Below are 24,734 nucleotides of genomic sequence, written 5' to 3'. Positions count from 1 at the left end.
TCAATACAACGTGCGCTCGACTTGCGCTCGACACCTCGCTCGAGCGCAAGTCTTCAAAACAATGTAAAATTCATGTTTTTGAGCGCCGTGTTGGGGACTATATTGAATATTCAATACACAAGAATCACAAGAATCACAACTGCTGGCTCCAATTCATAAGAGACGTGCTTGAATTAAATTTACCCAAAATTATTTAGGGCTCACCGTAGGTAGAAGTTAGAAGGCTGGAAGCTGAACAGAGGGACGGCGGCAGGGAGGAGCAACGACGAACGGTGTTCTGAAGAACGCGAGATGGAGGGTTCACTGGTTCAGTCACTGGGACGGGAGACGCGAGAGAGAAGTGAAGGAGGAAGAAGAAGTGAAGAAGCGGGAAGGAAGAAGAAGAAGTGAGCTTAGGCCTTAGTGAACGACGGAGAAGAACTGAGAAGCCCCTTCAAGAAGGAGCTTCCGAACGACGTCGTTCCATATTAAGTGGAACGGTGTCGTTCAAATTTTTTTTTTTTAAACCCAGCTCCAAAACGACGTCGTTTTGGAGCTGGGTTAAAAAAAAAAATTCGGAGTCCGACTCCGACTCCGAAAAATAATTCGGAGTTACTCCGAATTCTAACTCCGAATTCCGACAACTCCGACTCCGTCGGAGTCGGCATCGGAGCGGAGGTCGGACGGAGTTGGAATTCTCGGAATTCTGCACACCCCTACCTAGAAATTAACAAAAAAAAAATACAAATAACAAACAAAATAGAATTTACAATAATAAAAATAATATACAAATTAAGATAAAATGAACTATGAAATACTACTCCTACCTAATAAATTAATAATAATAACTAACCTATTACAATAATACAAATTAAGAGAAAATAATTATAAAATTACAAACATAAAAGGGATATTGCATCAACAATACAAATAACTGAATCACTAAATACAACTGAACTAACTAGTAACTACTAAGTAAGCTGTTTGACATTTGGGGCGGGTGACCAAGGGTGGAAATACATAGTTAGAATTTAGTGCTGCCTGCTGTGAGTCGTGAGATCATAAAATCTAAAATATTAACAATTTTACAGGAAGATAAATTAGAAATATAAACAAGAAACGGAAATTAAAATTACAAAGAACCATTATAAATGAAAAAATTACAAACTAAAATCTGACTAACCAATATAAGATGGGATCAATATGAGACATTGATGATATATCATTTGAGTTTTGGTCATTGCACTTGAGGTTATGATTGAGGCTTGAGCTGCGAATATGACAGTAAGATTATAAAAATAATTAGATACCAACAATTATATAAATACAAAAAATAATTAAGGGATAATACAAATTGTACAAACCTATAACAAATGAAAATAGTGGGTCGGTGTCAAATATGATGAAGTTATACTGCAGTAGAGGTAGATGCCGTCTCATGTATTGCTATAATAATTAAATTTAAAATTAATGCAAATGAAATGAATATAAATAAAATAAAATAAATCAAAATAATAAAATGAAATCAACGATTACTAGTTTACCACAATGGTTACATTTTGTTTGGGGGTCACTGGGGTCACCACTCTCTAGTTTGATAAAGTGAGATCAAACTATAAAAAAAAATTTCTTGCTTTGTGTGGGCTTGAGACAAGGTAAGGTTCCGTCTCCGTAGGGTTGGGACTAGGGTACGTGAGGTTAGTGTCAAGTGTAGGGTTAGGTGTTGGGATAAGGGTAGGAGAGCTATCACTAAAATTTGACGGAGAAGACATTCTCCAAAACAAGCAAAAAATCTTAAATGAAAACATAAACACCAACAATTCACATTAAAACAAAAATAAATCAATTCAATGCACATGTATGATCAGTTGTAAAAAAAATTTAGAACGAAAATTTCGTAAATTTCATAAAAGTAGTAAACTCATATTAAAAAAGTTAAAAAATCTAAAATTTTAGTAAATTTCATAAAAGTAGTAAACCCATATCAAGGATTCGCATAAACACCATAAATTCATAGCAACATCACATATTCACAAAATGCAATGTATACAAATCAATAGTGAAAATGTTTGAATTTTGAAATAACATCTATATTTTCTCCTATTTCAAAATGCAATGGAAATTTAATCATATGCATCTTAATTTGCCTTTAGTTTCTTAATTTTTAGTAATTAAACGATATGCAAGGTGGTAATTAAGAAAAAACAGCATATGATTATAAGTTGTTATTGTCTTTGATTTAATTAATTTCTTAAAAATAAAAGAGTCAAAATAGGTCCAGGTTGTTTCTAAATATTGAGAAGATGGAATGGACAAAGTTTTTTGATAAGTCTCACAACAAGCCATTATATATTCAAAGAACATGCTCTCTATCTTCCTTATTTCACATATTTATATACTTTTCAACATTTTAATAATATTTTTTCATGATAACAAATTAAGAAAATAAATTAATTCATGTCCTATTATACAATATATATTGTTCTTTAAGAATATGGTCCAATCTAAAACCCTAAAGGCTTGGAACCCTAAAGGTTTGGAACCCTAAATTAGTTTAGGGTTCAAATCTGAAACAAAAAATATATAAAATCACAACATTAAAGATTCAAAACACATGCACAATCAAATATCCATAGCACACAGTTTACAAAGACACAATCTCATCCTCCAACTCTTCTATTTAATTTCAACCTTCCTCAAATCTTCATAACTCAAAAAAAGAAAATAAATAAATAAAGTTTCGGATTCAAGGCTCAAGCTGATTTTGTATGACGGATGGATAGACTGCAACAAAGATGAGAGAAAGTGACATAGAGATAAGTGAGAAGGGTTAGAAAAGCAGAGGAGGGGGAGTTTCATGAGAGCCAGGGTTCTTAATGTTTTGGTATGGAGTGTTTTAAAAAAAACACGTCACAAAAATGATGTCGTTTTGTGACATAGAGTTTTTTTTTTATAATTATATATTATTAATAATATATAATATATATGCAGGGCGGGCCATCCGCCCCTCACTTATACGGCACGAATCCCCCGACCCGCCCAAGCGAAGGAGGGGCAGGACAACAGGGTTTGAGACTTCATTGTCAACCATTAAATTTGATAATAAATTGATCCAATATCAATTATTAAAATTTTAAAATTAATATATATCAATTCCATTCTTAAAAAATATATATATATACAACGCTGCTACGTATAACCGGCCTGCGGAATCGCAGTGCAACTGGCTATTATTAAATTCATTTCTTGAATTAAGAAAAAGAGGGCCCACCAAAAAGAGATGGGACCACCACTGCCCCATTGCTACGACGAAACCTTAGGAAGTTTCAGGATTCTTTTCGTACAGCTCCATTGCTACAGCTTCTCTCAAGTTAATCCATCTTCGGCTCCTCAGTTTCTACTACTACCATTACCCCAACCATCGCTTCCCTACTTGCATCTAGCTTTCAGCAACAAAATTTCATCAATGATGGTATCACCCAAAAATTTCCAAAGCTCAGCGCCATTTGAAGGCTTGCAAATAGTGGGTAATAGTGAAGCTCATTAGATTGCTATGAAAGAAGCCATTGCATAACCAAAAATTCATACTTACGTCGTTGAAGTTTAAACATTATATAGAACTAAAAATGAAAATCAATAGGTTCTTCAAACTTAAAAACCGAGAATCATATCGTGCTTCAGCCAAGCCTTTGTTCTTGTGGAATAGACGGACGAAACGCAGCAACACCACCTCTCAAACAGATCTTCGACCTCAACCTCAGACGAAACCCATTTCGAAACCCATTTATAGATGAAAGAAACACTGTTTGGAAGAACTACCGCCATTAGCTTATTCCCACTGCTTGGCCTTGTGGGACTTTTACTTTATTCAATCAATTTGTTTTGCCCCAAGGTTACAGAACTCATTCATAAGTTCCTGCAAGGGTTGGCTTCTTGGGAAGTGGCATTCGTGACACTTAGAGTAGAGTTAACAAAAAAATTAAAAGGAAAAGAAGGAAGAGGTTGAAAGTAGATGGTCAAATGAAACGGTGAGTTTCTTATCCACGTTGGCGCCGATTCCCCAAAGATTCCTCCAACCGGTTGCACATGTCATTTTTCATATATATATATATACAAAATGAGACTGGTTAGTGATTACACGTAATCACGTCCAACCTTTCGTCGAATATGTGTCCCACGAAGCCTTGAACGCGTTGAGCACCGGGTCCCACTCCCCACGCAGGATCAGATCAGATCAGAACCCCGACCGATGGATGGATACAGAAGCAACTGCAATTTCATCACCTACTTCGCTTTTCTCTCCGCTCCTCTTAAGGTACAACGAGCACATATTAATTTTTTGTCTCTGTTTGGTCACGTGAAATCCAAGTAAAGTACGATGAAAAGTAAATGAAAGAGACAAACAAAACTGTGGTTTTTGTTTGAAACATTATGTGGTAACTCACCTCAGTGGTGACACTAGGTTCAGGTGCAATGTTGTGTGTGGGAGTCGAGTTGCGGTTTCTTTCGTTTTTCTTTCGGTTTATCAGCAACCCAACAGAGCAGGAAATGCGTATTGCTTCATTTGGGATGATTTACAGTTAAATGGACTTGTTTTTGTTGCATTGATTTATGATATGTTTTGGGGGTGGATTCTACATGTTTGTGATTTTGGAATCTAGGTTTTTATACAAACAATCTTTAGACGTCCGGAAGAAATTTGGGAATTTTGTAATCTCATCTTGATAGATCAAGAAATAATGCTATTGCTAATATTTTAATGTCTAATTCCAGTTGGTGAGCTATTTGTAGTTATCGTGAAATGATTCAAGCACAATTTATTTCCTTGGAAATTGTGCTTAAACTGCCAAATCCACTTAACTGCTTAAACTTTATGTAACCTTAGTTATCAAAAAACAGTTGCTTGGGTTTGGTAGTGTATAACCGAGCTATCACTAATTTCCTGAGGATTACTTGCTCAAAAACCAACTGGGTAGCTTCTGAGTATGAATATAGACCAAATCGAAGCAGAAGAATCTATAAAAAAAATATTCTTGGATGCTTTACTGTTGAAAGATATACGCTTGTTTGTCAACCATCGACTTCATAAAAAGGGCTTATTTTCTCTCTTGGAACCCGATTCAATTTTTCTTACTAATGAACCAGCCGCCTTGTGTGATAACCCTACCGAAAGGTCTGTCATTCCTCTTTCTTTCTCCAAATTGTAGCATATTGTTGTGGCATTAGTTAGCTAAGTTACATATGCATAGAATTAATCCTCGTTTGTGAACTGGCCAACTTGATCAAGCATCCCATTTCTTAATTTTCCTTGTTTTCAGTTGTCTTGTTAGCACTGATATCCCTGACAAACATATTGGAAACAAGTGATCTGAATCTGCATGGTTTTCATCATTAGAATATGGTCCGTCTAAAATCTTTCTGTATTTCAGTAGCCTTTCTATAGTTAAAAGGCTGCTCTCAAATTTTCATCCTAAAATTGAGTCCATGCCTCAGGATAGCTTTCAAGGCCAAAACCAAACAAGTCATAGATACTGAAGGCTTTTTGGTTCTTATATCATCTCAAGTATCCCCTGATTTTGAAATTTTGAACTTGACAGAGGTGAAACTTTTGCTAGTTTCAGTTGAGAAGGAATTGCATGCTTGAGCTCTTTGACGTCCTCCTTGGTAATAACGGTTGACTAAAAGCAGATAAACTTTATCTTGATAAACTTTCTAGCAATATGTTATCATGGAATGTATTTTATTTATCTAGCAATGCTTTTCTTCCATGCATGTTCTTGATTGAATGTGATAGCAATGTCTTATTTTCTAGATCAATTTTATGACATTAAATTATGATGACCTTATGCACATTTTCACTCCTTATGGAGGTAATCATATGTGGGTAATTACATTGTTTTACGCTATATTGTGTCAGAAGGGTTTTTGAAGGATCATATTTCCAAGGAAAATAGAAGAATCTTACGGGACCTACTCTGCTGTTTTGTTTTTGCAAGTTTTGATCTTTCATGGAGCACAAATCAGATGAAACTTCGCATGGTAATAACTTACATGTCAATTTTTTTGGAAGTCCCATAAAAGCTTTTAGGCTATAATTCTGAATGTTAGAATCAGTTTAGTTGAGCACTCGTGGACTTTATTTTACATATTGATGAAACATCTTATATTGATTTCAATATTGATCAGAATTGGAAACAAGGTGACTAAATCTATTTATAGTTTATGTTTAGATTTTATTTTATAACTGATGCTCAGATAATTTATTGCATCAGTAAAAGATGGTGTGCTTGGCAAGTCCACTATTCTGTCTTTCAAGCATATGATTATGTATGGTCTTTATGGAGCATCTTTGTGCCTTGAATCTTGTGCTTGGCTTTCATAGACACTTAAGCTAAAAGTGCTTCCCCCTTTTTATGTCTAAATTGTAGTTATTGCTCTTCATAATTTTCATGTCAATCAGTCTAAAGCCACATGTTGAATGTATGTGAAAGAAGGGTAATCAAGCTCTCACGTGGGATATTTACCAGCAGCTTGCTATTTGACATTAACTCATTTTGGGGTCTCAATGTTGTGAAGACAAAAAAAAGATTGCGTGATAAGTGATGTGGATCTGCGTTTTGTTTAATTCAAAAGATAGACCAAAAATTGACTTCTACATTGTGAATATTTGGCGTATCACTCCTATAATTTTTCTTTTATAAGTAAGAAAATTTATTGATCCTCATAATTAGGCATAACCCAAGCACACAGGTAGTATACAAGAGAGAAACACCTAATTACAGCCTATAATTAGGTTTCTCCAAGTATCACTCCTATAATTGAAGTCAACAAATTAATGACAGCTTCCATATTAGTGATCATGAGGCAAAATATAAAATCATAACGATTGCTTCTTTCTTTCTCCCTCCATTTGGCAAACCTAAGTGGACTTCAATGTTAAGATACCTTTCATGTTTGAAAAAAACTATGGTCAAACGTTTTTGGAAGTAACTATATGTTAAAAGAAGCATTTAAAAGCTTAAGACAAGCTGTGAAGACCAACAATATGATGACGTTGATAATTTTATTCAATTCAAAACCCCTCTTGAAACAGAAAATGAGATAGAAATAGACTATTTTAAAAATATAAGTGATGTTCCCTTTGTATATAGTGGAGAAATTTTTGAGATGGTTTTAGACTGTACGCTACTATCAGTAGCACGTAGTTTGTAATTAGGCTCTTTCTTGTATACTTCCTATGTACACGGGCTTTGCCTATTTACGTGGATCAATAAAACTTCTTTTTACCTATAAAAAAAAAGTATATAGTGGAGAAACAAAAGAGAGGAATCGGTTATGAATTTTAACAGAGTGAGTGTGAGAAACAATGACTACAAGAAAGGTGAGGAAATTTATGAGAATTGGTTACACCAGTATAAGACATTCATTGAAAGTGAAAAGAACCAAAATTAGGATTTATAGGATTTCACTTTGAGTACATTTTTCAATTAGGTGTTACACCACATGGCTTGTTTTTTCTCTGTTATCATAGTTGTACTAGTAAATTTAGAACTAATTTTACACACGATCATTTTTTCGTATCTATAAGCATCTAATTTTTCCAGTCATTCTTCTCTTCCTGAAACTTTTTCCATAAAGATGTTAAGTCCACTTTTTTATGTTTAGAAACCAGCTACCATTACTTATAGTGGAATTAAAGTTAAAGCGTGGCCCTATCATATGTTTTGGTTTAATATCTGTTTGGTTCTTCCAAGTTGGAATCAAGCATGTTAGGTGTTTTCCATTTCATTTCGTTGTGGATAGAATTGCTTTCATGAACATGCTGGTGTTTTTTTCTTGTCAAGTTGAAGTTGCCTGTGCTTTGAATGCCACCAGATAAGAATGAGAACCTAATGGGGAGTGAAGTATTGAACTCCAATCGGCACGAGATAGATGGAAAAGATGTTCTAAGTCCAGTTTTAAGTCCTCCTGGACATCATGTACAAGTTAACATGGCTGATCAGAAAGTTGAAGAAAATGTGCTTAAAGATCCACCTTCTGAAGATATGTGGGCTTATGGGGAAGTTAACATGGAAGCCTCCATTTCAACCGATGATGTTATACGGGCTGGTGGCTTTGGAGCTAGAGATGATATAAGTAGCTTTCTTCCTGTTGCTAGTGATTCTACCGACTTTGAAGCTACTATCCGTGATGCTCGAGACTATGAAGAACCGCAGGGGAAGATATGCAGACCAGGTCTTGGCTGGACGGAAGCTACAGAAGCAGAATAGTTTAGTTGTTACCAGAATGTGCGAGTTGTTGCACTTAAAGTTTCTCATAGTACCTGTGCTTGTATGAATTCAAGGTATGCTCACCTGTTAGTTCATGACCTAGGTTTATTTTATGGATCAAATACATCTTTTTGTCAGCTTAAACTGTTATTTTCATGGGGGAGATGTCATCTGATCTTGTATGTGGAACCAATTGAACGTTGTTTTACATATCGTTCTGTTTAATATGCTTAAAGTCTTCCTTTGCAGGCTGCTGCCTTGCACCTATTTGATATTGCGATGTTCTCTTTGCATTTCTGAATTTTCTACCAAAGTACCGACAAAGGTTTCAAATGGCCCACAACCTTCTTGTTATGCTTACAATTGTTATTGAAAGGCAAAGATGTTTACGATATTCTGTCCTAGTTTACCATTTTATGGTCATTTCTATACTATGTGGCTCATATGCGAGGCTAGCACTAATGCATCATGAGGTGCGTATTGCCTTCTGGAAGATTCTTTGTCCAGGAGCAAGAATTGCCCAAGGGTCATAGGCTGATTTCCTCTGTAAAAATACTTTCCAAAGGGAGCCGAAGTGAGTTTGCCACTCTTCTCGTGTATTGTAGTGGGGCAGGTATTGCTTCATTCCAAGTTGGGCTGTGGCACAAAAGTCTAGAATCCTTTTGTTTTTGGTTAAAATGTGCTCTAAGCCATCTGTTCCTGTAGAATAAGGCACTGCGGAGGATAAGAATGCCACTAGGTAGAAAACATCTTCATCTGGGGTAACTAAAGATGTTTTATTGTTCCACCTGTAACACAGAAATAGGGGAAATTGAGGTTGAGATTATGATTTCCAAGAAAATATCTACAAAATAATTAGAGCTATTGGATAAGTACTTGGATTGGTTGACTGGGTAGATAAGGATAGGGCCATTGCTCGTCTCCATAACAATGTTGCCAAAGACCTCCTTGGCAAAGTCAGAAATTGTGCTCTTGGGGATGAGAAGATTCAGCCATGGGTGAGGAACTTCCCATAAACCTTTTGCTTGTAGTTTTTTCTCAGACACATGCACTCTATCCAGAAACTCCGCATAAGAAACTTCTGAGTGGAAGAGTGTGGATGGAATATAACTCAGCTTTGACAATAAGTTCTCAGTAATCTGCATTTCAAATGGAGGTTGAGAGGGGTTTCTGGATAAGAATTGTTTACGTATTTATTGAAAGTACAATGCGATAGTTTCTATGTAAGTCTCACCTGATTCATAGTTTTAGTCTCGTCCGGATTGAAGTATTTGACCATTTCAAGACAGTACAGAGTTCTTCCATCTGAACTGAATTCACGGGCTTGAAGTGGATCCTTGGGACTGAAAGAAGATCCCCAGTTATTAAGAAGTCCTGTTCTATTTATAATCACAAATCCTTCGACGTAGTCGAATGTATTCTCGGATGATATCAAGTGCTCTTGATCCTTGGAAAATATGGAGAATTCTGAGTAGAGCACTCTAATCCATTTCACCTGTCCAAAGTAAATGGTTTTGTTATGGAGGGAGGAGCTTTTATATAGCCTTGGATATGCATCAAAGAATATAAATTTACTCTTGCCATCTTTGGTGCTAATTCAAGAGAAATTCTAGCTCGAGTGATTATGCCAAACTGTCCAAGGCCACCAAGAACAGCATGGAAGAGGTCGTTGTTTTGCTTCTCCGAACAGGTAACCACTTCTCCCTTTCCTGCACTCAAAATATTGATCTATATTAGTTGTGACCCATGGTTTTGGAAGTGAAACTTGTGACAACTTTTAGTTCTGTATTGCATCTTTGCTTTAGTGCAAGTTTTTCTTCCAATAGCTGGTTTAGAAGTTCACTATCCGAAAAATATTGAACCTACTGGAGTACTTATGGATTTTAGTGAAATGATAGTGTTATGCCACTTACTAGTGATCTGTGATTGAGCCACATTGTACCATAAACGTGTATTTTGGGAGGGATTCAATGGATTGACTGAATACCTGTGACAACCTCCAGCTGGTAGATGTTGTCGATCTGGGGTCCATGCCGGAATGCCTGCCCGCTTATTCCTGCATTTGATAGAGTACCCCCAACGGTGAGATGAAGGTAATCTGTCCAAGATTTAGGTGCCAGCCCATGTTTAAGTGTCTCATGCAGAATATTTATCCACAACTCGCCACCTGAAACTTCCACATAAGGCATCTCCCCAGTGTGAACTTGCATTTCTAGTGCCTGAAGTGATTCCATGCTGATAACTATGCCTTGATGGGCTTGAGCTTGACCCTGGAGAGAGTGAGCACGGCCTCTAGCAGCAACTGTTAGCTCCGAAGCAGAACCCATCTGGAAAATATGCCTTATCGTGGTGGAAATATCAGGCACTGATTTTGGATGCAGGACTGCTGAAGGGAGGAAATGATACATGTTGCCGAAGTCCCTGGCTGCATGGTGATTGTTCTCAAAACTGAAGTAACCATCTAGAGGAAGTGTTTCCAATGATGAAAGAATATTGGTCGAATTTGAACGAGGTGGAACCGTTAGGGTGTCAAGAGAGTCGCTAGAACAAATATTGGTTTCATAAAGTATACAGCTTATGAATAAAATCATGAAAATTTTTATTTCTATAATGGTGATCTGCTTGAGGAAGCACGAAGGTGGTGACCCCATCTTTTGTTGGGATATGTTGAGAGAGACAGAGAGAGGGTGAGAGGGAGAAAGATCTCTCTCTTTGCTCTCTTTTGTGAGGCAAAGTAGAAGGAGAGGTGTGGAAGAGCCCAAGAAATTGAAAGGCAGAGAGGAGAATTTAAAGGGATTTGGACGGCACAGTCAATCACGTCCAGTGACGGCTCTGTATATACACCTATCTACAATCTTGTGGGATTTTCTTTTTACCTCTTTGTGCTCCAAAGTTGAGGAGATAACAGTCACAAAAAAGCGAAGATTTGGTACTCCCCCCCACAGTAATAACCACAATTTCTTCCTTTTAAGTTTTACCTCGCCATTTATGGAGGTCTTGCTATATGCCTATTAAGTAACGATAGTACCTTGTAGTGTACGAGTCACAGCAGGATCATATGACAACTTTTGAAAACGAATGTACTGCATGAGTGCTCTGTTGTCAGATGTTTGGGCATGGTATTTAATTTTCCGATCATTAGAGTGATCGGCAGAACGGCCCCTACTAAGTTGCATGCTTTCACAGCCAAGTGTGTGAGGGTGCGGCTCACTGGGTCCTCCTCCTGCCAGTGGAGTTCTTTGTGAAGGGCATAACATGTGTTCTGCTCACTCTCTCTCTCTCTTCTGGGGTGGGCTAACTTCAATAATTTCGAGTGAGTACTAAGTAAGAAAGAAAGCATATTAAGGAAGGCATTGCTATTGTATGCATGGTTATCATTCTCTTTTTTCATTCGTTCAAAATCTTGGTCTGTTCCAGTCACGAATTTTGATTTTGATGGTAGTCGATCTATTGTCTGTATCAAGTAATTTAGTAATGAGTTTAGCGCTTTCATTATGCAAAACTCTGATCGCCTAGACTACTTGTCAAATTTCTTGGCTGCAACTGTAATTGATTTCTAATGAATAATAGCAGGCATATTAGGTGGATAAACTGCTGACTGATCTATTTAGATCTCGTTTGTTTATATGTTGAGATGAGTTTGAGTTTTTTATGAATAGTCGTGAGTTGAGATTGTGAAGTAAGTTTTGTGGGGCTCACCTAAGATGAATTTAGATATATTTGGATGTTAAGATGAGTTTATATGCATTTATAGAAAGTTAAAAAAAATTTTGTAAGTCCCGTGTGTAAAGATGTATTGAGTTGAAAAAAATTTTGAGTTTCAAGTGTAAAGAGGTTTTGAGTTGATATGAGTTTAGTGATTTGAGAGTATGGTATTTGAATGTTAGACTTAATTGAAAATTAGACTGAACTAAATTAGATTTCAATATTTAGGCCAAGTTTTTAAAAGTTCTGTTCGTATACCGGCCTAGATCTATTTATATAATAATTTCAGGTAATTTGTTCACGTCTTTAGTGAGGATAAGAACTTCGAATATCCTTTCAACTAAAAAAAAAAAAAAGAAAAAGAGTTTGTGAGGGCCTCAAACACGTGATCTCCACGTGATTCCCACGGTTTTCTGTTGGTGGGGAATAGGAAGTAGTACACTCTTGAAAAGGACCAACACCTCATGTAGAAAAGGAGCAGTGCAGTAAAGGAGATCTGGATGGATGCCAACAATGCAGTAAATGACTTGGTAGTAGCCAGTAGGAAGTAATGCATTCATTCTGAAGTGGACCTCTCTTAAAGCTTTATACTACAACAAACAAAAAACCTGACAAATCAAGCAACCCGGTCCATTTAAATTGAATCCAATATTGATTGGATTGGATTGATTTTGGTTTTTCGGAAGAATAATGCCAGTTAGATCCATTATTTTGACCCCTCAAACTTACCGCCAGTGTGCTTGAAATTTTTTGTTTTATTTTATAAAAAAAAAAAAATTGATATATACAAATCTCAAATGCATAAACTCTGTACAAACTCTTTATAAAAAAATAGATCTCATTATAGAAAAGTGTGAAAAAATCAATTTTTCTTGATGGGACTTACATTTTTACAAAAGATTTATACAAGGCTGTTACATTTGAGGTTTGTATCTAACATTATTCTATAAAAAATATATATAAAAAAATTAAAAAAAAAATGAACTGGCGAGCCCCAGTTCCCAGCTGTGACTTTAGGGCGATCCAAAATAATATTACAATTTATAAACTGATGTGATCGGCCTGGTCTTGTGTCTACGGTTGAGGACTTTACCTTCGGTAGGGGTCATATTTAATTTGTCGGGTCTCGTATCAACTCCTGCCCAATCAACACTCATCATTTTTTGTTTATCAAAGAGTACCTTTGCCCATGTGGATGGCCACCTCTCTTTTGTACTAGAGTTGCTAGAAAGTCAGAGAAGGGAGAAAATGTATGAGAAATGCTACTACCACAGCTCCTTCCTCCCGCTTCCCTCTCCCGCTTGACATGAAATGCACACGTCGTATGATTTTTAAATAATAAAAAAACAAAATTTGAATGCATAGTATTCTTCTCTCCTTTCATCAATTTTTCTTCTTCTCTTCCAAACTCATGTCCACTAGCTCCCCCAAACTCATGTCCTTTCCTCGAGAACTCTCTCTTGATATTGCCTTTTCACTAATATTTTCTTGCTTCTTTCTTCCTTCCGGTAAGCAAATATTCCACCCAATAAACCCTTTGCATAAAACTTAATATATTTATCTTTTTTAGAGTCGGTCTAAAGTTTGCAGCTTTGCAAGTTCATATTAATTTTCCTTTCATGTCCGCAAGCCAAACCCATCAATTTTTCTTCAAATCTCATCGTCCACAAGCCAAACCCATGGATTTTTCTTCGGATCCCATCATCCACAAGCAAACCCATCGATATTTCTTCGCATCCCATCTTCCGCAAGCTAAACTGCACATATTTGTCTGAAACTTGTTCTTTTTTGGAAAACTATTATCTGCTAAAAGTCATGTTTGTTGTTTGGCTACGAGAAAACTGAGATGAGCATAACAAAAGTAAAAGAAGAGAATGTTTGTATTGTTTTCTCATAAAATCCATAATTCTTACTTTAATTTTAGAATTTAAAGCGGAAGTTTCCTTTCTTCTTCAAAGACATATTTCATTAGATTGTATTTTTGTGAATTTTTATTCTGGTTGATTGTCGAAAAAGTCATTCAGAAATGAGATATGAAAAGTCCAATTTACATTTGCATTCCTTTCCTCTTTTTTTTTTTTTTTTGTTTAATATAATGACACATGTCATGACAGAGGAGTGACACATCAAGCGGGAGGGATGAGCGGGAGGGTAGAGTGGTGACTGTAGAAGGACTCAAAATGTATTGGTAATGGCTCATGCCACGTGGAGTTTTCTAGATGAGTTAAATTATATATATATTTTTTAATGATTAAATATATTAAAAAAATACTTAAAAAAAACTGATACGTGGGGATAGAAAATAGGATGGCTCATAATTGAGCTGAAGTCGAAGAAGTAAAGAGACATTTGGAAAGCATGCATGCTAGTTTTAGATATAATAAGAGTTATATAATTCTATTTTCTCTTGTTGGCGTGACAGACAACTTACTTTTTCAGATCATATCTCTGCATACCACCTTGTTGATCAATAAAATATCATGTGCATGTTTTGGTGTTGATATGTCACTGTCTTTCCACATCATTTTGGCATGCATGCATGTGCTCTACCTAGACCCACGCAGTTACTAATGCTGTCAATTTCTCAATCCTTGAAAACTAAAGAGAGATATATAAATTATAGGGATTCAACCTTTCACATGAATTGAGAAGAGATCCAAGTCTTGAAACCTCGAACACAATTGGGCCCGAGGATTCAAAGCAAACGGAATATCCCGACATAATTGCATGTGTGTGCGTGTATGTATATATGTAGAGATAGAGAGAGTCATATCTATCTTAGCCACCTCTTTTCTTTTCTGTTTTGTGCTAGATCTGTTTCTTAGGGTAGTCACATTCATATCATTAAAATATTATTAAAATATATTTTTAATATTATTTTTATTTTGATATTTGAAAAAGTTGAATTGTTTATTTTATTTTATATAAAAATTTGAAAAAATTGAAATGATTAGATGAGATTAAATGAGATGTAAAAACAATAAGTTGCTTTGACTAGCTTTTATTTTTGGCCCAATCTTACAAATGATTATTAGGTAACATCAAGGTTTTAGGACAGAATAATTCAGTCCATATCATTTATGTATATAATCTTTTTTTTTTTTTTTTTCAAGTTAACAAAGTAGATAAGGTTTCTAAATATTACAAATAAAGATACACATTGGTAAATATACAGGTCATCACTCCCATTATCAAGTACCTCGAATCATCTCCTCAGTGGAGAACAACATGATGACGAGACTTCCCAATAATAGAAAAGGAAAGGGTTTGGACTCGAATCTGATTGGTTTCCAGCCAAACTGAGCTCAAGTAATGTACACCCAAGTACTGCATTATAATTAGTAGGGACTTCTAAGAGGTAGAAGGACTTATTTTTTAGCTAGGAAAATTTTGGACCTGCCTCGACACTTCGCCACGTGGAAAATTAGTGACTTCTGTGCCTTTGCATTTGGGTAGTGAGATATTTTAAGTATTCTGTGAATAATAATAAAAAAAATGATGATAATAATAAAATATTAAATAGTAATAAATAGTAATAAAAAGTATGTGAAAAATAATAATAAAATAATAAATAATAGTGAAGTATTCTGAAAATACCTGAGATATTTTCGGTACCCAAACTATTTATTATCTGATTTATAATAAAACAAAAAACCAAGACTTCAGCGGTAACTAAATTCTAATTTTTTTTTCTTTGCTAGGTAACTTAGTTCCAACTTCCGAACCCAGCAAGAAAATAAAGCCAAAATTCTCAAAGCAAGAAATTAAGACAGAAATTATTTTCTTTATTCATTTGTATTTATTCTTGTTTTGATGCAAAGGGCACACTCACCATTTACAGGCCATATATTGAACCGGCTGTTTTCACTGGTGGCATAATAAACTATGAAAGCATAATTCTGCCACTCGTTTACATAAAGAAACAGTTATACAAGACAAGATAAAATACAAACTAGCTGATCAACTCATACTTACTTTCCCAAGCCTATTTTGTTCATGTCAACATAAGCAACATAAGCCTATTTTGTTCGTGTCAAGATGCAACACCAGGAGATGACTTCAGCTTCTTTGGTGGTGGGTTTCCTCCCGAGATCAGCACATACGAATAGAAGCACAGCATTGCAGCACTTTGAAGGACAAAAAACAGAAAACTTTAGAGAAGTCGAACCAGAATCTAGAAGCTCAACTCTTTTACCAAAAAGAGGGTAGTCATAATAATAAAAGCATTTTCAATCGGATATACCTAATAGCAACATAAAACCCTGGAGGAAATATTTTCTTTGTCTGCACCCATAGTACCAATACAAAAAAGTTAGAAACAACAAATCAACTGGCCAGTGAATAAGAAGAAGTTTTGGTTTGCTGCAACTACCAGTGAATAAGTCTGGTAGTTCTTCCAGAGGAGGACTGCTGATAGTGCTGCAAATTTTGCAGGCATACACGTACTTATATCAAATGATCTCAAAACAAGAGAAGTGAACATGTAGTTTAAACATAGACAACGACAAAACTATTGGACAACTCAGAATTGGTCCAAGTCACGGATAAAATCAGAACCTGCTTGTCCTAGAATGAATGGTGCACTGGATTTCCCTTGCCTCCAGATCTTTAAGCTAAAGGTGCTGAGAGCTAGCAAAGCACCTCCGAAGAGCACACCAGTGCTCAGAGTCACCGGATTTCTTGAGAAAACAAAGCCAAGAAGTCCACCGCTCAAAACAAGTCCACCTGTAACAAGATATAAGTTCGAACTTTACACCAGTCAGTCAAGTTACAGAGACAATGACTAATAGAAAAATTAAACAGACAAAATGGTAGTATATATTCAGCTTTTGACTAAAAACTATACAATTAAACGATCTTGTAGCAAATGCCTAGTGGGTCAGCCTCCTGTAAGTCATGATCCAAAAGAGTAACTTGAGAGTTTGCCTTATGGGGAATTGTATCCGGACAACTATCTTCGGTCATTACATTCCAATGTCACATTTGAGACAAAAAATATATCACGAAACAACTTCTCAAAACTTATTTGGTCAATAATAACCAACCCAGGTACCTTATGATTTCAATCTTCTCAAGAGAATAGCCAAGCTACCATGTCCACCAAACCATTCACCATGTCCACATGGATCATAGCCCACAAAAGTTGACCATGCAAAACAAATAAAATGAAAACCCTCTTTGAGAATAAGTTGATGGGTTAAGATTTCCTTATTCTGGTCAATTTTGAGTTTATTGGTGACACTATCCCAGTAGCCCTCTACAATACCAAGGGTTGCTTAAAAGATAGTTAAGCATACCCTTATTTGCTTTGACTCTAATTCTCCCCTAACAAGCTTCCATGGACTTCTCTCCAACATTTTATCTGATCAATGACTTGCTTTATTAGTCATAGCTAACAATTATTTGTATTATAACATTTTGGTTACACAGGACCATAATCCGTTCCCCTAGAAGAATATTTGGAGGTCTCGTATGCCTTCTAAAGTAGCCTTTTTTATATGGAACGCCGCTCTTGGGAAGATCTTGACCACGTACAATCTGCGGAAGAGAGGATGTGTAGTGATGAATTGGTGCTGCATGTGTAAAAAGAATGGAGAATCTGTGGACCATCTCTTACTATACTGTGAAGTAACAAGGGTGTCGTGGGATGAGATCTTCCAAAGGGTCGATGTTGCTTGGGTTATGCCTTCGAGGGTGGTGGATTTGTTGGTTTTTTTTTTGGTGGATTTGTTGGGTTGTTGGAGGAAGTTGCAAGGCTGTCAGCAAGTAGCAGCAGTGTGGAAGATGATCCCACTGTGCATCATGTGGTGTATTTGGACGGAAAGGAATGCACGCTGCTTTGAAGATAAGGAACGCACAATAATTAAGCTGAAGAATTTCTTTCTCGACACCATAATGCTTTGGTTTTCCGCTATTGTACTAAATGGGGACAATGTCTATGATTTCTTGTCTTTAATTTCTTGTCCTTAGAATGTTTTTAGGTGTTCTTCTGTATACTTTCTGTGTACATGGACTATACCTATTTCATTCATATCAATAATATTATTTCTTACTTATCAAAAAAAAAAAAAATCTAACAATTATTTACATTTACTTGCACAAATTGTGTTTTAAGGTTTGAGTTGTGCAGCAATAAACACTTGAGTTTTGAAGTGACTTAACAAATCAAGTCAAAAAATCACAAATGACACACGGGGGGGAGGGGACTTCAGTGCCAATATCTAAAACTTCAATATTAATATAAACCTGTACATAGAGGAATAAATAAATACAGATGGATCCATACATATGACATTTTTATCCGACCTATATGTATGGATAGCCAGATCAATCTATCTACTTCATTCCCTAAAAAGTAATTGAATTTAATATGACTACAGAAACCATTGCCAATAAGCGTTTGCATATGTTATTCTACATTACTCAAAAAAAAAAAAGTTTCGTGTACATCAAATAAAAAAAAAAGATAGTATGATGTAAAAAGTGAGAGTTATCTGCCAAGTCTTTTTAATGCAGTAAATGGGACAATGGAAGTGTTTATAGAATTGATACAAACTCACCGAAGGGAATGCCAAAACAAAAATCATGGATTTTTGCAGCCCTTTTTTGTTCAATGACACCATTTTCCGGTGCTGGCTCACCCGTTCCTGACTTTACAGAAACATCTTGAAAATCCGGATATGAATTTGCTATTCCTTCACTTTGTGATTTAGATGCACCAGCTGTATAGCTTACACTAGCCTTAATCTCAGAACTGGAAGCATCTGTCTGACGCCCTTCAAGGCTCATCAAAACTGTAAACTAGATGGAAAATTATAGATCTTATTACCACATGTAATCTTCCCCGACACAGTTTCGTGATAATAACAAGAAAATTTTGCCTACTTTTGCCATTATGAATAAAATCTCTTATAAAAAAAATTTCCAAGAGATGTTTTCATATAACTATTTAATTACGCCATACATGGCGCACACAATTGCGTTATCAGATCAGCAGCATATTGATATTGTATGACTGCGAGGGAATTCCAATACAAATAGTTAATTAAAGAGAAGCACAAATGACACGCAAAAGAACCATAGCAAACACTACCGGCTAAAAAAACATATTCCAAATGTGCTTGATAAACCTTGATAAACCATATTACAAGCTTTCTCAAAGACAGAACGCTGGACTTGGATCAAAATCACACATAAAGTCTCGATAAGACAAACTAGCCTTCTAGTAATAGCCAACCCAAGAATTCAACTACAATTAATATCTTAATTACATTGGGTGGAGAAAAGTCCACAAAGATTATACACGAATAGAAAGACTAACATTCTGCTCGCTTTTATGATTAATCTAGAAGCTATATACATGGCCTGTAATTACTTAATTTCAGAAACATATATATGAATGTATATATTAAAAAAGAAAAAGAGACATTTTTACCATCAGAAAACGAGCAAAAATACTGTTATAACGCAAAGGACGCCGTGTTTGGCTGAATCAAGGTTGTATTCTACGGCTTTAAAAAAACCACGGCGGCATAAAAAATTAAGAAAAAAAAAAGGAAATCTCGAATAGTTTGTTATTTGGATCAAATTTCTTGGCGAGGTGTTCGAATGGGGGCTTAGAGCAGTACCTTTGAGCGCGGTGATGGGCTTAGATATGATAACCTCTGCAACTTCAGACTGCGGTTGACTGCAGAGAAGCAGGAGAGCTGAGAGATCGTCGCCGCCATGTCTGAACTGGAATGGAGAGAGACAGAGCGCTGAATGTGATTTGCATATTACCGACTAATATAAAGGAAAGGAGAATGCTACTCGGCTCTTACCGCTGGGCTGACCGCTACTTGTTTTTCTTTTCTTTATTTTGTTTTAGGAAAACACTATTATGCCTTTGACACCTCTATTTGATCGTTAGTCAAATTTTTTTTTTTTTTTAACTTAATAATTAAATAAGTAATTTTAAATGTATTGATATATTTTTTTTATTTTTTAAATATATTTAAATATATTAAAATATTATGAGAAGAAAAAAAAAAAAAACTTTTACGCTGGGCGGTATGCCTCAAATTGGGACGGCAGAGTAACGGCACCTTTTGTTTTAACATTTTTTTAAACATTTAAAAAAAAAAAAATAACTTCTGTAAACATTTAAAAAATAAAAAAATTAAAATATTACTATTATTTTATAATTAAAAAAATTAAATTATTTATTATATTTTATATAAAATTTTAAAAAATAATAAAATTAAAAAATTAAAAATATTTTTCAATCCAAACGAATCTAATTAGGTAGGGCAAATCCAGGAGCCCCTTTTGGTGCCTCTCCGTTTGCTCCCCTGACGTGGCCTTCACATGACAAGGCACGTCAGCAACAGAGATGATCTGATTCTGATATAAGAGGGGCAAGTTAATGTCAGAAAAATCTGGAAAAAAAAAACCCTGAATTTCCGTCCCTTTCTAAATTAAAATCAGCAATTATAGAACGAGTAATATGGAATGCATAAGTATTTTGTGATTATTTTAGAAAAAAGTAAGGTTTATTATTAAAAATATTTTTTTTATATAAATATTTTTTTATTTATTTTTTTAAAATAATTACATAATATTTATAAACTCACAACTGCTATCATTTCTAATACCAAACTTTTAAGAGCTGGCAATAGCATATATGGGCCTCTCGGTCGAGTCCATTAACATTCATATCAGACCATTTTCCCAAATGAAATAGTGCACAGGGGTCCTTTTTCTTCCCCTTTCCGGCCCGTTTAGTTATTATTTTTCTTTTTCCAAATAAATACATCTTTATCCGAACAATTTTCCTGCAGGAAGAGTTATTTTCTTCATTGTAGAAATATAATTTAAACAATTAAATTTATTTTTTATTTACTCCAAGTTTTTAGATAAGTGGTAATTTAATTTTTCTAATATCGATCTAAGCATTTCTCATCTCCTAATAAACATTTTTTTGTTTGCAAAACATCATAAGTTATACGTAAGTATGAGAAAACCAAAGTGTATTTTTCACCGGCCTGGATTTTATTGTTTTTAGTCAAAACGATTGATCATGTATACGTGTTTAATTATCGCAAATTAAGGAGTAGTTTGGATTCAGAGATGAGTTGAGATAATTTGTAAATAGTAAAATAAAAGTTAAATTATTTATTATATTTTGTATGAAAATTTAAAAAAGTTATAATGATGAGATGAAATCAGTTAAGATGAGTTTTGAATACAAACGAATTATTTTTATCGCAAGTGTATATATATATATATATTTATTTGAAGATTCAAAACAAACATTATTTTTAGTCTACATACAATTAAAAAAAAATTACAACAATATTTTTTTTAAAATAATTTTTTTTTCTTTTACTTTCATTTATCAATAGTACTGCACATGTAATCCCTCGCTCAAAACTGTAAATAAAATTTCCCTTATTTTTTATTCCATGCCATATTTGAGCCGCCGGCCCACAAGTTAGTACTACTAGTTTTCGAACTACTTAAAACAATTTTTATAAATTAAAAATATATATATATACATACATACTATACTATCATTTCACTCTCGATCTTATCAAATAACATCATTTATTTTGAACGTAAATGCATGCATGCACGTGGATTATATTTGTCTCCAATCTTAGTAATTATGCCTGCCTCTGTCAATTCTCAACCAAGGTTAATCCACTCATCATGTCTTTATTTGTATGATATTCTTCTGTGCGTGCACGTTGAAATATTAATGTCTGATCACGTACGTACGAGTGGGAATCATGAAATCCAGTATACTAATGTTGCATATGCATGCTTTCCAAATTAAGTACTTCTTGTTAGGAAATATCATGCTTGATGCATTCATTCTATACAATCAGCTCTTTGGTCCATTTCTTCGCAACCATTAATTAAGATTAATGTTAGATAAAGTTTTAAAGTGTACAAACTTTATGTATTAATATATCTCTTTAAAAAAATATAAGATCTATTATTAAAAAAATAATTTTTTATGTAGGTCTTAGATTTATCAATTTTTTTTAAAAAAAGTATGAGGAACTTGTACATCTTTATAAGACTGTAAATATTATTTATTAATTATATATGAGAAATTATATTTGTTATTGACAGATATCTTGCCATATTCGCCACTACACAAAATCATCAATCAACATAATTCTAGGAATTAGTCTGATGAGTCTACTTACTATATATATATATATATATATATATATATATATACTTGTTTCTATACTTAGCACACTGTAAATCTATTTATTTGTAAAGATGTACATCAATATTGACAGATTGGAATAAACAAAGTTTTCCCTCTTTGCAATTTTAATATGGTATCAGCCTAACATCCGATCCCCTCACACTCCACTCTGTCCAAATGGCTAACATCTCTTATTCCTCCTCCACTTCATCATCTCTTTCAGCACATTTTGTCGATATCACCCCCTCTGTCCTCTCTTTTATTTTTTCTTTTGATCGGCACCATTATTGGGTTGTGGATAGCGGCGCCAGCCACCATATGTGCCACTGACAAGAGTCCTTTGCCGATATGAGGAGCCTTGACTCCGAGCAACTCGTGCGGCTCCCCACTGGACAACAAGTTCCCGTCAAAGGGATAGGGACTTGTGTCCTCTCCCCTTTCCTCATTTTATCTCAAGTTTATTTTGTTTCCAAATTCTCCTTCAATCTTTTATCTGTTCCCCAACTTACCATTCAGATCTCTTGTGTTATTTTATTATCTTCTACTACTTGTTTGTTTCAGGATCCACAATCGACGAAGTTGATTGGAGCGGGTGATCTTCGCAATGGACTCTATGTGTACCGGCCTGACTCTCCTCTAGCATTATCTGCACAACCCACTGCTAATAAGATCTTATGGCATCAACGTCTAGGTCATCATTCTAGTTTCACAATTCCTAGTCTTTTTAATTCTCCTTGTATTGTCTTTGATTGTGACATTTGTGCTTGTTCTAAGCACACAAGATTATATTTTTCTACTCATGCTAATAAAAATGTTTCTCCTTTTAATCGTATTTTTTATGATATTTGGGGTGGCTATCATACATCTTATCTATGTGGAGCTCATTATTTTCTCACAATCGTTGATGATTTTTCGTGCACTATTTGGATATATCTTATATGTTTTAAATCTAAAGCTTATACTCATTTAATGCATTTTTTTTCTCTTGTCCAAAATCAATTCAATATTTCTGTTAAAATCATTAGAACTGATAATGGACAAGAATTTCTTTCTCATCAATTTCAAACATATATTCATACCCGCGACATCATTTATAAACGTACATATGTTGAAACTCCACAACAAAATAGTGTTGTAGAGCGTAAACATCTGCACCTCCTAAAAAATTTAAAGGGTCTTCGCTTCAAATTTAAGACTACAGTTAAATCTTTATACTCATTTAATGCCCGTAGTCTTTGCTTCCAGGCTCACTTACCTTTAAAATTTTGGAGTGATTGTGTTCTTACCGCTGCATATATCATCAACTGTACCCCCAATCGCAATTTTCAAAATAAATCCTCTTTTGAAACTCTCTTCAGTAAAACACCCAACTATGATCATCTTCTAGTGTTCTAGTATCTTTGTTATGCTCAAACGCTCCGTGCTCATCAGAACAAATTTTCCCATCGTGTCACCAAATGTATTTTCCTTGACTATCCTAGCACTCATAAAGCATACAAACTCTACAATCTTGACACTCAGTCCATTTTTTATTTTCGTGATGTCACATGTCATGAACAACAATTTCATTTTCAACAAATTCTTGATACTTCATCTTTTTCACACCCCATTCTTCCTCTTCTTGTTTCTGAACCTATATTGCCATCTTCGCCACTCCCTACTTCCAATAACTCTCCCGACATCTTACCCTCAACACCCTCATCTTCATCCATCCCTCGTCCTCGACGCACCATTACTCAACCTGCTTACCTCCAAGACTACGTCTGTCCCACCGTACACACAGAGCCCACGACACTCTCATTTTTCTCCCTCTCATCTTACCTCTTTAACTGCTCTCACCACTTATGTTGATCTATCATGTTATTTTGAAGCTGTTCGCCACTCTCATTGGCGTGAGACCATGTATGCTAAAATTCGTGCCTTAGAGGACAATTCCATTTAGACACTTGAGACACTCCCTCCTAGTAAGAAACTCATTGGTTGTAAATGGATTTTCAAAACTAAGTTCAAAGCCGACGATTCCATGGAGTGGTACAAAATTCGGCTAGTTGCCAAGGGCTACACTCAGGTTGAAGGCCTGGCCTTGACTATCATGAGACATTTGCTCCAGTTGTCAAAATGATCACTGTCCGCTTCTTGTTGGCAGTTGCTGCCACAAAACACTAGATCAACCATCAACTTGATATCGACAATGCCTTTTTGCACGACGATTTTGATGAAGAAGTTTACATGATACCACCACCCGGATATTGCATCAAGAGGGAGACCAGTGTCTGTCCACTCTGATTTTTTAAACTAACCCATGTGCTTCTTGATGCAGGATTTCACCAGTCTCAAGCAGATTATTCTTTATTCACTCTTGTCACTCACACCGGCATCACTCTTGTTCTTGTTTATGTTGACGATATCTTGGTTGATAGTAACGATATTTCTTAGATCGAGGTTTTCAAACGTGTTCTATCTACTCATTTCAAAACAAAATATCTTGGTTCTCTGAAATACTTTCTTGGACTTGAAGTTGCTCGCTCTCACACAAGTATCTCCCTCAATTAGCGAAAATATGCTCTCGACATTCT

The 24,734-nt window shown here is 35.2% G+C and overlaps 3 protein-coding genes across 8 annotated transcripts; 1 reads left to right on the top strand and 2 right to left on the bottom strand.

The window, feature by feature from the left end:
• The first annotated feature begins 4,121 nt into the window (after positions 1-4,121).
• LOC109008388 lies at positions 4,122-8,518 on the top strand. 5 transcript variants are annotated; one of them, XM_035689773.1, is made up of 4 exons: positions 4,134-4,294; positions 5,577-5,643; positions 5,900-6,018; positions 7,855-8,516. In XM_035689773.1, exons 3-4 carry the CDS (start codon positions 5,988-5,990, stop codon positions 8,247-8,249), a joined length of 426 nt encoding a protein of 141 aa, XP_035545666.1. In that variant the 5' UTR covers positions 4,134-4,294; positions 5,577-5,643; positions 5,900-5,987; the 3' UTR covers positions 8,250-8,516. The 5 variants fall into 5 exon arrangements, with proteins under 5 accessions (XP_018844005.2, XP_035545666.1, XP_018844003.2 ...); XM_018988460.2 differs by lacking the exon at positions 5,577-5,643 and having other exon boundaries at positions 4,122-4,294; positions 5,897-6,018; positions 7,855-8,518; XM_018988458.2 differs by lacking the exon at positions 5,577-5,643.
• Positions 8,519-8,618: 100 nt separating this feature from the next.
• LOC109008387 (cytokinin dehydrogenase 1-like) lies at positions 8,619-11,032 on the bottom strand. Of its 2 annotated transcripts, none has more exons than XM_035689772.1 (5): positions 10,237-11,032; positions 9,831-9,958; positions 9,484-9,744; positions 9,126-9,388; positions 8,619-9,037 (listed from the first exon to the last, which is right to left on the bottom strand). In XM_035689772.1, the coding sequence occupies exons 1-5, from the start codon at positions 10,898-10,900 to the stop codon at positions 8,716-8,718; spliced, it is 1,638 nt and encodes a 545-aa protein (XP_035545665.1). In that variant the 5' UTR covers positions 10,901-11,032; the 3' UTR covers positions 8,619-8,715. The 2 variants fall into 2 exon arrangements, with proteins under 2 accessions (XP_035545665.1, XP_018844001.2); XM_018988456.2 differs by having other exon boundaries at positions 9,825-9,958; positions 10,237-10,989.
• Positions 11,033-15,718: 4,686 nt separating this feature from the next.
• On the bottom strand, positions 15,719-19,733 carry LOC109008390 (protein FATTY ACID EXPORT 1, chloroplastic-like). Its single transcript, XM_018988463.2, has 6 exons — positions 19,583-19,733; positions 18,515-18,755; positions 16,512-16,679; positions 16,327-16,373; positions 16,198-16,238; positions 15,719-16,081 (listed from the first exon to the last, which is right to left on the bottom strand). Exons 1-6 carry the CDS (start codon positions 19,679-19,681, stop codon positions 15,988-15,990), a joined length of 690 nt encoding a protein of 229 aa, XP_018844008.1. The 5' UTR covers positions 19,682-19,733; the 3' UTR covers positions 15,719-15,987.
• Positions 19,734-24,734: the final 5,001 nt, after the last annotated feature.

This window comes from Juglans regia, chromosome 4 (assembly GCF_001411555.2).
Source record: "Juglans regia cultivar Chandler chromosome 4, Walnut 2.0, whole genome shotgun sequence".
NCBI classification, from domain to species: domain Eukaryota; kingdom Viridiplantae; phylum Streptophyta; class Magnoliopsida; order Fagales; family Juglandaceae; genus Juglans; species Juglans regia.
The sequence above is the reverse complement of the archived record's forward strand: the minus strand, read 5'-3'. Positions and strand labels throughout refer to the sequence as shown.

What these genes read in the sequence shown, in the direction of transcription:
- LOC109008388 (XM_018988460.2), top strand. Translation starts at nt 5,988, where the DNA reads ATGGAGCACAAATCAGATGAAACTTCGCATG. An exon ending in ATCAGATGAAACTTCGCATG is followed by an intron (nt 6,019 to 7,854) that starts GTAATAACTTAC and finishes GAATGCCACCAG; the next exon opens with ATAAGAATGAGAACCTAATG.
- LOC109008387 (XM_018988456.2), bottom strand. Translation starts at nt 10,900, where the DNA reads ATGGGGTCACCACCTTCGTGCTTCCTCAAGCAGATCACCATTATAGAA. An exon ending in AGACTAAAACTATGAATCAG is followed by an intron (nt 9,389 to 9,483) that starts GTGAGACTTACA and finishes TTTGAAATGCAG; the next exon opens with ATTACTGAGAACTTATTGTC. An exon ending in TACCCAGTCAACCAATCCAA is followed by an intron (nt 9,038 to 9,125) that starts GTACTTATCCAA and finishes TCTGTGTTACAG; the next exon opens with GTGGAACAATAAAACATCTT.
- LOC109008390 (XM_018988463.2), bottom strand. Translation starts at nt 19,681, where the DNA reads ATGGCGGCGACGATCTCTCAGCTCTCCTGCTTCTCTGCAGTCAACCGC. An exon ending in TTGTTTTGGCATTCCCTTCG is followed by an intron (nt 16,680 to 18,514) that starts GTGAGTTTGTAT and finishes ATCTTGTTACAG; the next exon opens with GTGGACTTGTTTTGAGCGGT. An exon ending in ACTACCAGACTTATTCACTG is followed by an intron (nt 16,239 to 16,326) that starts GTAGTTGCAGCA and finishes CTATGGGTGCAG; the next exon opens with ACAAAGAAAATATTTCCTCC.